The 13,248-nt window shown below is 35.0% G+C and overlaps 1 protein-coding gene across 6 annotated transcripts in view; it reads right to left on the minus strand.

Moving 5' to 3' along the window:
• Window positions 1–13,248, minus strand: part of LOC143235833 (ephrin type-A receptor 4-B-like) — a 105,844-nt gene that overhangs the window by 61,230 nt on the left and 31,366 nt on the right. For 5 of the 6 annotated variants that reach the window (XM_076474058.1, XM_076474056.1, XM_076474057.1 and 2 more), the window contains exon 2: window positions 3,596–3,675. The exons of the other annotated variant lie outside the window; for it this stretch is intronic. In XM_076474058.1, coding sequence (XP_076330173.1) covers window positions 3,596–3,675 — 80 coding nt within the window. The remainder of the gene's footprint in view (window positions 1–3,595; window positions 3,676–13,248) is intronic. 6 annotated transcript variants of the gene reach the window in all.

Raw genomic sequence — 13,248 nt, forward strand, 5'->3', positions numbered from 1 at the left:
GTGAACTAACTTTTTGAGATTCAAGCACTGATGATGGAATTTGAAGAAATTCCGAAACTTTCGTAATCAAGGAAGTTCTTGGTATTAGTGTGGTATTCTAATATTTATTGCAAAACTACGTTTTCCACCTGATATGAAACTCCAGAAGTATAAATAATCTAATCATTTCCAAATGACTGATATTCACTCTCGAACCTTGATGTACTATAAGCAACCTTTCCCATATGGCTCCTTTGTTTGGTACATGAACCATGAACTAGCAATACTGGCATGGTGTTACTTCTCTCCCATCTTCCCACTTTACGCTAAGTATATGGGCGCCCTCTGCAGTGAAATTATTTTATATCAAAGTTAAATACTGGGTATTTGTGGTAGATGGAAAAATTTATGGTATTAAAACAAGTGCTAGAAATTAGTGAAGTTTCTTCTCGTGAAGTATTTTTTATTACTTGGATTTGCATTTGTTTTACAGATGAAATCATCCGGCGACAGGTGGACACTTAAAAAATAACTAACAGGTTAATTAACAGTGATGAATGAGACTGTGGCTGCGAACATAAATTGATATCTGGCATACGGTGTGAGTGACTGTTGGTGATGGCTAAGGCCAGTTTTCAGTGTTAATTAAAATACAACTAACGCCAGTGCAACTGAGGTTTCAGTGACACAAAAAATGGCTGCCGAAGAATATGTATGAGGTCGTATGATTTATAAGAAACCAATGGAACTTTAATGAATAAAAAGGTGATGAAACGATTAGTTAGAATTTGCAGATTGTGTGATGATTTATGGAAACATTAAGGTCATATAGGTGTAAAATGACATATGGGTGAAGATCTTATAAATTAATAAGTGGAATTAAAAATTGTCTGAAATATAGCCACGAATACAAAATGTTGTTGAGTTGTATAAATCCATCTTCAAATAATACATTTTTCTGGTTTGTTTGGTATGCTATGAATATATATAAATTACCCTTAATCACACATGGGTTGATTATGTTGTGTTAAAACAATTTTGGAACCTTACCACGTCATTGTAGCCTATGTCGTCACTTCTGACCATGCTCTTTCCGACAACTATTCATCTTAAAAAACAACTCTGCCGCTCAATTTCTATTCCAAAAACAAACAAACAATGTAAGATATATATATATGTGAAAACGGCTGGTGTGAATAGAGAAAATTCTATGTAGAGGAGCGAACAACGTTTCGACCTTCTTCGGTCATCGTCAGGTTCACAAAGAAAGAAAGAGGTAACTGACCGATAGGTGACCACATATTTGAAGGTGATTGTGTAATTGAGTGTAGGAATGTAGAGGGTGTGCTTAGATGCTTGATTATATTTATTAATATAGGTATAAAGGTGTTCCTTTGTGTTGGTTTATGACCGAAGAGTCATAAAGAAAAGTGAGTTTTCTCGTCATCACGGATTATTACTCCATAGCAAAGACTGTCATGCCAAAAACACACCAAAACTTCGTCGATGCATTTCACAGCTTACGTGGACAACAGTTTCCTTTTCAACAGTTCCATCATACAAAATCCAGTCTGTAAACTTGATGAGAAAATCTGCGTATGACGTAACGTGAATACTCATTTCGTTGTCCAGTTGTTTAGGGTTTTTGGTAGTCGATCGGATTCGTCGTGGCTCTTAATACTAGGCTTGTGTCGCTTTTCCAGGCGGTGATCTTTTACAATTACGTTACGCACTGTTGTCTATGACAAATGGACAGCTTTTGCCACTGTACTTTGTGTTCGTTATAAGACGCCGCAAGTTGATCATGAGGACTTGGATATGAATAACAGATTTCTTGCTGAATAGCCCTAAATCCAAAGCTGTTTATCGAGCCTATAGTGTTACTTTTTGCAAGTCTCTTTCTGGGTGGTCCTGGTAACTCTAGTTCATCTATATTTTTTCTATTACTATTAAATACAAAGGATATTCTCATCTTGTAAACTATAAATTCCCTATTTTTACAAATATTTATTATTCAAGTGTATGAATATTTTTCATTGGAATGGGCTGTTACACACCCTTCCGAAAAGCAATCAGTTTTTGTTTGTATAAAACTACCTATACTAAAGACTAACAATGTCAAAATGTAGTTCTGATACATTCTACGAGGTATGTTAAAAAAATACGCGGACTGACGTCATAAAACAAAATGTACTTTATTTAGAAGTTACAGGTCTGGGACCCCTTCAAAGTACTCTCCTCCCCAACGCACACACTTATCCCAATGGTGTTTCCACTTGTTGAAACAGTCCTGGTACGCTTCTTTTGTGATGTCGTCCAGCTCCTTCGTCGCATTTGCCTTAATCTCGGGAATCGTCTCAAATCTTCTTCCTTTCAAGGGTCTTTTGAGTTTGGAGAACAAGAAAAAATCGCAAGGAGCAAGGTCAGGTGAGTATGGGGGTGGGGAAGAACAGTGATCGAGTGTTTGGCCAAAACCTCACGAGTTCTGAGGGCTGAATTTCGCAGCAACGCGGTGCATCTTCAATTTTTCGGTCAAAATCTCGAAACAAGATCCAACTGATATCCCACACTCTTCAGCAAGCTCCCTGACAGTCAGACGTCGAGTTGCCCGCACCAGGGTGTTGATTTTGTCGACGTGTGGGTCGTCAGTTGACGTGGAAGGACGTCCAGGACGCTCATCATCTTCAGTGGACTGTCGACCATCCTTAAAACGTTCATGCCACTTGAAACATGCCGTACGCTTCATAGCAACATCACCGTAAGCCGTGTTAAGCATAGCAAACGTTTCAGTCGCAGATTTTCCAAGTTTGACACAAAATTTCACAACAAGTCGTTGCTCTTTCAGGTCATTCATTCTTAAATCCACCAAACGAAAAAATCGCACTTCACTTAAAACCGCGTAGCTAATACACAAATGAAGATATCTGCAATCGGGAAATGGCGTCGTAATCAGCTGATCTGTGCAAACCTAGCGACACCAAGCGGATTCCCCTGGAACCAACTGGAGCCGCGCAATTCAAACAGTCCGCGTATTTTTTGAACAGACCTCGTATGTCACCACGACATTATATCGATACTAAATTACAGGATATTTGTGCTCTGCCCACTGCTGCTACTGAAAACTGGTTTCTAGTTTTATAACATCGTAGACTAACCATCGTCCAACTGAGAGACTATCCAATAGGAATAGTATAGAATATTTTAACATATTTTCCTTTGAAAAGAAAAACAAACAATTTCATCTGACCTAAGTTTATAAAGTTATCTGGGGTTAAGGCGTTCGACTCGTAACCTGAAGGTCGCGGGTTCGAATCCCCGTCGCAACAAACATGCTCGCCCTTTCAGCCGTGGGGGCGTTAAAATGTGACGGTCAATCCCATTATTCGTTGGTAAAAGAGCAGCCCAAGAGTTGGCGGTAGGTGTTGATGACTAGCTGCCTTCCCTCTAGTCTTACACTGCTAAATTAGGGACAGCTAGCGCAGATAGCCCTCGAGTAGCTTTGCGTGAAATAAAAAACAAAACAAAAACACTTTGTGCTATATTCTTCTGACAATATAGGAAGAGAGTACATTAGTTTAAAACTTGGAAAATATCAGAAGAAAATCCCAATACTCACTCCAGGAGTTATAGCCTGTGATCCATATGGATATCTTGTCCAGTCCAGAGAACTTTCTGTTGTTGTGTCGAGCAGAACAACTGGTTAAAAAGAAGAGTGAAATTATTAAGTTCTGTAATGAATTCTTTATTCAACTATCTTGGTTAACTGAAACTTAAATGTTTTCTTCTCTATGTTCTACGTGAGAGAATAAACAGCTACAGAAGTTCAATCACGGAGATACTAACGACACAGTGTTCCCACGCTATATATATATATATATTATAAACGGCAATTACAGGTGATTTCACTTGAAGGTGAATGTGTCAGGCCTGGCATGGCCTAGCGCGTTAAGGCGTGCGCTTCGTAATCTGAGGGTCGCGGGTTCGCGCCCGAATCGCGCCAAACATGCTCGCCCTCCCAGCCGTGGCGGTGTTATAATGTGACGGTCAATCCCACTTTTCGTTGGTAAAGAGTAGCGCAAGAGTTGACGGTGGGTGGTGATGACTACCTGCCTTCCTTCTAGTCTTAAACTGCTAAATTAGGGACGGCTAGCACAGATAGCCCTCGAGTAGCTTTGTGCGAAATTCCAAAACAAACAAACAAACTGAATGTGTCTGAGAAAACTAACCAAATCGATCTGTGTTAAACAAGTTCTGTTTAATCGGTTTCGTAGTCACCCTTCAGTACAAAAAAAAAATAGAAACAACTAAACATTTATTTTTTAAAAATTAATAAGTTTAAATTTATAATTTATATGAAACGTACATATTTTGGTTTTTAACTTAAACCTATACTCAAGCCAGGTGGTTAAAGCACTCGATTAGTAATCTGAGAGTCCCGAGTTCGAATCCCCGTCACACCAAACATGCTCGTCATTTCAGCCGTCGGGTGTTATAGTGTGACGGTCAATCCCACTATTCATTAGTGAAAGAGTAATCCAAGAGTTGGCGGCGGTGGGGGGGATGACTAGCTACTTTACCTTTAGTCTTGCATTGCAAAATTAAGGACAGTTAGCCGTTATGTAGGTTTGAGCGAAATTCAAAACAAACCTATGATGAGATTTTGATTTGAAACGTTAGTAATAAGAAAATTTTTTCGTAACCCGAATTATTTAATGGCAAAAATTAAAAAAAGATCTTAATTGATAAACCAAACTTTATTTAAAATTTAACCTTAAATTTATTAGTTTTAAAAGGTTTGTTTTACTGTTTTCAGATTTTTATGTTGAAAATTAGCCCGCATTTCTATAAAACTGGTTAAATAAAGAATAAGGGCTGGGGGGGGGGCACAATCATAGTTCATTTCCACTTATGACTACGGAAGACAAACCAAAAGTCCTTTCTACTTATGAACCGGGAAAGCTAATGTCATAATATTATAATGTCACTTTTTCTATAAGGAGGTAAGAGGTTAGGGAAGTAGCAGGCATGCGGTCTTTGTATGGATTGTTCATAGAAATGACATTTTAAATATCTCTTCAAAAGGTCGTCAGAACTTTACAATACTATACAGTGTCTCCTTTTATAACAATATCTATGTAATGACTGAGTCACAAGTTCTAGTAATGTCTGTAAATATCATAAGAAAAAGTTTGAATTTCTATTTTTAGTTCATTTTTGTTTCTTTTTTTTATTATACAATAAGTCATAAACCAAAACAATGGTGTTAACTAATTTAATTGATATGATATATAACTATATCTATTAAAAATCATAGCTTTTGTACAAACAATGTTATCATTATCCCTTGAAGTTAGGTTTTTTACATAAATTTGTATTCCTCTTAAAAGTTATAGGTTGAAACAGGAATTACCAACAATAGAAAAACAATAAATGTTGTAAGTGGAACCTCACTGCATTTAGAACTTTGTTATAAATCAATTTATTATATCTATTGAAACATTGCATTAAAAAACAAGTAAAGAAGAAACTTTGTAAACATAGAAAGTAAATGTAGGAATGGCTAATATCAGTTCTTCAAAACTAATGTAAACAAGACAGTAGGAATGACATTTGCATCATCCATACATAATAGCACAGGCACGCTGTGTGGTAGAATATTAACAAACAAAAATAGGATAAATTAAACCTAAGTGTGATTGAACAGTTTTATATATATATATATGTTAATTCTTGCTCGTTAGCCTGGATTCTTCACAGTTGTGAACAGGAAAGATTAATCACATAACGTTCCCAATATTACTTTTATCTGCTGGTCAGGAAATCTAACAACAGGCTTTTCCCAATTATAGTCAAAAAAGGCTAATGGCACGTCTTTCATATTTCGTTTTATTCTGTGCAAGAATAAATGAAATAAATATAATAAAACGAATAAATATAATGAAGACTAACCTCAAATCCTTCCAAATTATGATAAAGGATTTTGTTTGTTTGCAGTTAAGCATGAAAATACACAATGGGTTATCAGTGCTTAGCCCACAACGGGTATCGAAATCTAGTTTCTAGTGGTATAAATCCGCAGACAAACCACTGTGCCACATGATGAAGGAATACAATTTAAATAAGCCTTCTAGTGTTATTTCTTTTTCTTTTTTTTACTGTGGGGAAAGAAATGGCCCGGGAAACTAAACACAGGTTATTCTTAATTAGAACCGCGTGGCCAAGAGGACTAAGTCACACATTCTCGCCCTGATACCATATATCTCCATATAATAACGTATTCACAAAATTATAACTACATAACGTTCTTTCTAATATTATGTGTTTCCGTAAGAGAAGGCCAGTGGAGACTGTATACTCGTACTAAGCATGATCAGGGAAACATAATCCGATTTTAACAAAGTAACCAGCTTCAGATAAAATAGACATACCCTCACGTAGAAACATGAATATAACATAGCTAAGATAGACAGCTCATCCTAGCAAAAAATAATAATAAAGCTAGATGAAACCTATCAGGTGTTTATATAACAGACTGGAAAACTAATAAAGACTAGAAAGACGTAGTTTCAATGAAGTTTAACTTAATACAATAAACTAGCTAGATATTCTTCTCACAGATACATGGTTCTCAGTGAATATTTTGTTCCTACAGGTATTCACCGCTATCAAAAGATTTATTTTTTGTTAACCACAAAATTACACAATATGATATATATGTGCTGTTCCTATTGCAGGGATATAAGCACAAAATGTTTACTGTTCAAAGCTCTCGTGCTTACCACTGAACTCAGGTGTTGTTGTTTTTTAATTATTAGTAGAAAAGATGTGGAAGATGGAATGGACTTCAGCTGAAAGAAAAGAGTCTTAAGATCAGAAAAAATGATAAAATATAAGTCAATACAGTGAAAGAGCCACACTTGCCACTTGTGCAGAATATCTTATGAAGTATTTCAAGAGTATAAAAAGAATTAAATAAGTGATTTTTGAGGGGAAGGCCAGGCAATGGACTAAGGCATAGCCACCTAGATTCAGATCATAATAAACTAATTCATTTTTACGATAACATTTGCAAGTAGCCCATAGTTTCAGAGAATACCAGTTTCAGTTTCGAATTTTAGTAGAATAATAGAACAACATGGTACATTGCAACATCCACAAACTGTGGCATAACAACACAATTGGCTACAATGTTAACAAACCTAAGATATAATTGTACCTTCTAGGATGTAGCAAAAGAAAAAACATGCATAATAAAATTAGTATAGTTCCATATAACAAGTGTACGAGCAATTGTTGCTTTTTTTAGAGAGATTTGATAACAACAAGACAACATAAATAAGTAAACACAGTTTTTTCCTCACTAAAGCTGAGACCGGTGTAATTTAAAATTTCAAAATATATCAGTTTTTTGAACGAATACTGGAAAATACTACAAAATTAACAAGTTTCGAAATCATGAATGATAAGTGGTGTGTGTTTAGCAAGTAACAAGTAGTTTAAAAATCGTGTAAGAAACAAATTAAAAAGGCAATATATCAGCAGTGTGCATAATGTGCTTTCACAAACGGCGTTGTTCACTTAGTCTCAATAATTACGTAAAGCTACTTTTCTCTTTATATTTATGACAGAGCCGCCGTCTCTAAGTTTTAAATACTATCCAGAGTGAAGGCAGAGAGTCATCAGCGCCTTCACGCCCACCGTCCATTCTTGCAATACCCCACAGCTTAAAGAGTGCGAATATTCTGTGGTATCGCAAGGATTTGAGCCCGACTCGTCAACCCCCACTCGAGAGTAGAAATACGAACTGTTTACTCAATGACATCAAAAGTAGCTTCACACACAAAACACTCGGTATGTGTTCATTCTGTACTCAATGACATCAAAAGTAGCTTCACACACAAAACACTTGGTATGTGTTCATTCTGTACTCAATGACATCAAAAGTAGCTTCACACACAAAACACTCGGTATGTGTTCATTCTGTACTCAATGACATCAAAAGTAGCTTCACACACAAAACATTCGGTATGTGTTCATTCTGTACTCAATGACATCAAAAGTAGCTTCACACACAAAACACTCGGTATGTGTTCATTCTGTACTCAATGACATCAAAAGTAGCTTCACACAAAAAACATTCGGTATGTGTTCATTCTGTACTCAATGACATCAAAAGTAGCTTCACACACAAAACATTCGGTATGTGTTCATTCTGTACTCAATGACATCAAAAGTAGCTTCACACACAAAACACTCGGTATGTGTTCATTCTGTACTCAATGACATCAAAAGTAGCTTCACACAAAAAACACTCGGTATGTGTTCATTCTGTTCCGATTTATCAAAAGTAATTCACACACAAAACATCGGTATGTGTTCATTCTGTACTCAATGACATCAAAAGTAGCTTCACACACAAAACACTCGGTATGTGTTCATTCTGTACTCAATGACATCAAAAGTAGCTTCACACAAAAAACACTCGGTATGTGTTCATTCTGTACTCAATGACATCAAAAGTAGCTTCACACACAAAACACTCGGTATGTGTTCATTCTGTACTCAATGACATCAAAAGTAGCTTCACACACAAAACACTCGGTATGTGTTCATTCTGTTCCGATTTATTAAGTAATGAGCTTTAGAATCAATCAGGAGTTGTCATAACACACCGAGATTAGATCGATATAATTAGAATCAGGAGTTGTCGCAACACACCGAGATTAGGTCGATATAATTATAGTTAGGAGTTGTGGCAACACACCGAGATTAGATCGATATGATTATAGTTAGGAGTTGTCGCAGCACACCGAGATTAGGTCGATATAATTAGAGTTAGCAGTTGTCGCAACACACCGAGATTAGGTCGATATGATTAGAGTTAGGAGTTGTCGCAACACACCGAGATTAGATCGATATAATTATAGTTAGGAGTTGTCGCAACACACCGAGATTTGGTCGGTGTAATTAGAATCAGAAGTTGTCACAACACACCGAGATTAGATCGATATAATTAGAATCAGAAGTTGTCACAACACACTCAGAGTAATTCTAACTATATGTCACTAACCATTCTTAACATTTCGATGTTAACAGAGTTTCTTATGACGTATCCGAGACTGTCACAACTAAATGTATTCAGTTATACCAAGTCTTAATTATTTTTCCAAAAGTTTTTATAATTTACTTTAATGTCATTAAAGTGTTTGAACTTATTTAATGTTCCCTCGATAGTACCTTCTTCTTCACGGGTTTCAAATATACACTTTGTATATTGAGTTTAAAAAAACAACAAAAAACAGGTTGGTCTAGTTTCTTTCTAGCACTCTTCTTTGAGACTTGTATATATTTCAGTTTCAATGATGACTGTAGAAATTCCGATGTGTTTTATTGTAAGTAATTTATTGTGTTAACATATACCAATACACAATATACAAATTTAAGTATAAACCGTATGTTCTATATCGGCTTTCATGTAACTTCATGCGATCTTGAGACGACATTTAAATTCATGGTCCACGTTGGTGCGATACCTTTGGTTAGCTCAAGGTTTATTCAGTGTATTGAAGTTTTAACTCGTCATGAATCTATAATCTGTAGCTTGCAGATGACAGAGTCCTATGACTCTTGAAATCGTTAACTGAGCATTTTTAAAAAGACAAGGTGCCAAAAAAATTAGCAAAATTCCCGTGTAGTTACTTCAATTGCTTCCACGTAACTTCATTGTTTAATTTTCTCTATTATTCTGTGAACTAAATGTATTTTAAAAGAAACAATTTTAGGCGCAAAATTATAAACAGCTTATTTCAAACATAATACATTTTTTTCATAACTGTTTCAAAAAGGTTTTTCTCTAATTACTAATTTCAAGGTACAGTTTAATCTGTTGTACATTACGTCAGAAATGTTTATAAACTACTTTGTTCTTTAGTAAATATACTGTAGACAACAACAGGATCTCAAACACAAGCACCGATTTGCGTTTAATTCAAGCCACCTTGATCTTTAGTTGATATGTTATAGACATCAAGAGGATCTGGAAAACAAGCACAGAGTTGCGTTTAATTCAAGCCACTTTGATCTTTAGTTGATATGTTATAGACATCAAGGAGACCTGGAAAACAAGTACCGAGTTGTGTTTAATTCAAGCCACTTTGATCTTCAGTTGATATGTTATAGACATCAAGAGGATCTGGAAAACAAGCACCGAGTTGCGTTTAATTCAAGCCACTTTGATCTTTAGTTGATATGTTATAGACATCAAGAGGACCTGGAAAACAAGCACCGAGTTGTGTTTAATTCAAGCCACTTTGATCTTAGTTGATATGTTATAGAGATCAAGAGGATCTGGAAAACAAGCACCGAGTTGTTGTTAATTCAAGCCACTTTATTCCGAAGTCGATATTCTGTAGATATCAGGGAATCTGGCGAAAGGGCATCATCTGGTGTCTACTCGAAGTATAAAAAATCAAATAATATTCCTTTATATTTCTTATCAAACCTCGTCACATAACATTAAAAAGGTAAATTCTCTGTTAGTAACAAAAAAGTTTATTTGTTTTTAATCGCTGTATGCATCGGATGTAATTGAATCAAGAAATTTGACGTTATAATATACTATAAAATGTATAATTTTGTAATTCCAGACTGGAAAATTCTTACTACGTTTTATCAGCTCTATCATAACAATAATAATTAGCTTTATCATAAAATATTAATCTATACTGTGAACGAGAATTTGTTACTGTTATGGGACCCAAACTATCTCTAGCATTCAATGCTGCTGATAAATCAGACTGTGTACATCACATAGATCTAGATTGTATATTCGCTACTTCTCTCTGGACATTCTGTTTGTTAGTTTCATGTTTTACAACCGGGTAAGACAAGTGTGTAGTTATCGTTACAAACGTAAAGATCGTGAGTAATGTTTAACTTCTTGGAATACAAAGTTTCGTCTCTTTCGTTTTACCATGATTTACTTGAATGTTGTATGTTTTTATTTACGGCTTATTTTCTATAAAAAAAAAAAGTGTATGTGTTTTACTGCCTACGATTCGTTTTGCATCAAACTGATAAGAACAACATTTTAAGCCTAAATAATTCAGTGTACAAAAATAAAAATTAATGTTTGAAACGTTTCACTTGCTAAGTCGTTACGCTTGTTAAAAAAACAAAACATACAACGTCCATTTTCGCCCGTGTGGCTGCATTATTCCTGCAAACTCATGACGAAACTAATTTACCGAAAGTCTTAAATTTTACAAATATTTCATTCGGAATGACAACATTTGTTAGTTAAAAACCATCGATTATTTCATCACGAAAACAAGAGAAGATGGTAAAGCTGTTAATATAAGCATACAGTGAAACACACAAGTGTTACTGCGGAGACATTAAGATTAGCAGTGGTATGAAAAAATAGTATAGGAATAGAGAGTTATTGCGGTAGTAAAAAAAAAATATATTGCTGGACCAGGGAAGAGCTCTGAGAGTGTAGAAAGGTGATGATGGAACAGCATTTAATAGTGTAGAGAAGTACTGATTGAAGAGATATGACTTGGAGCAGTGTTAAAGAATGAGTGACTTGTATAAATTAATATCACTTGATATACTGGATACATATTGGAGAATTGAAAATTTGTAATGGTATGAAATGGTACCGTTAGATCACCTAAGGATTTCATGTTATATACAGAGAAACCGCTGGGACAGGATATGACTGTAAAGGTCTGCGGTAAAACTATTAGATCACTTAATGATTTAAATAATATATAGAAATACCATTAGATCATCTAATGATTTATGTGTTATATACAAAGCAGTCGATGGAACAGATAAGGACTGTAAAAGTGTGAAGTGATACCATTAGATCACCTAATGATTTGTGTGATATATACAGAGAAAACGCCGGAACAGTGATGGTTTGGAGGGATGAATTCTTTAGATAATTCACGCGAATACTTCAAAACTTTAACTAAAATACAACGTATTACTTTTTATATATTACTTACTTAAACCAGAAATTTGCGTTTTGATACGATTCTATGAGTTTGCTCTGTTTCGTATAATGATAACTTTCTAACTTTCGGTAAGATGTTTAAAGGACACTGTAATAACGATCTAAGTAAAACGTGCAAGTAAGCCTAACCTGAAAGGTAATCGAATACCTTTATAACTTCCTTACGAGAAATCCTCACTTGACGTGTATATGTTTTAGACCCTTCTTTCGGTCATGGTTCCCGAGTCGGAGGGTGTTCTGGTTACTTAAAGCTCCGCCCACAAACTCATCCCTCCTTGAATATGTAATTAGTAAAATAACTTACAAATATTACGTGAGGAGAAGTTTTGATCACGTGAGCCGTAATGTCTAGGCTCAGGATCGTCATAGTAAAAGATGGCTAAAGGAAACTGGAACCTTTCAAGGGCACATGCATTACTTCATCTTGGAGAGGTCTCGAACCCCATTACAACGAAATGTTGTTTGAAAACATGCAAAAGTTTTAATAAGAAGAAATTTGTTTTATCTGATAATTTTAAACAGCTCAATTTTTTAAATACTTTTTTAAAATAAAATTTAAAATAATTGTTTTTCGTATATACTGTCTAAACGATGTCCATCAAATCTTAAAAATATCCTGCCCTATTCTCCTCATTCTGTTTTATCAAATAGAAATTGTCTAAATATTATAAACAACCCTATATATTCTGTTCGCATCCCATTTTATTTGTAGTCATTTCAAATAATCATGACCATACCATGGATTAGCATCATTCACAAACGTCTAACACGTGGTTTAATCAACTAAATAATAACATTCCGTACAGTATTCACATTCTAAACATACAACATTTCATTCCAAAACTTACTTAATATGTGAACTGTACTCAAGTAAAAGTTAATATTATAATATCTCTCTTTATACTCTTAAATGCCTATTTATAGAGTAAAATGTTAAGTCTCTCCCGTAATTCTCTTGTAATCATTTACGTCGTCCACAGAGCTTTACTGAAAAATCTGTTGAATTCAGTAATTCCAAACACTACTTATAAGCAACAATTTAACCTAACAAGACTTCATAACACTCATAAATGACACATTGTGTCATCTTCTAAACAATAGTATTTAAACAGAACTTTTGTTAAAACTTTGAAAAATATGTTCTGTACATATACTCTATTTTATCCAGCAGTTCTAAACACAGGATTGTATATACTGTCCGTAAGTAAGTATAGGCCAGCGACTTTTCAAGTCTATAAACACTATTC

Source organism: Tachypleus tridentatus, chromosome 12, assembly GCF_004210375.1.
Source record: "Tachypleus tridentatus isolate NWPU-2018 chromosome 12, ASM421037v1, whole genome shotgun sequence".
Taxonomy (NCBI): domain Eukaryota; kingdom Metazoa; phylum Arthropoda; class Merostomata; order Xiphosura; family Limulidae; genus Tachypleus; species Tachypleus tridentatus.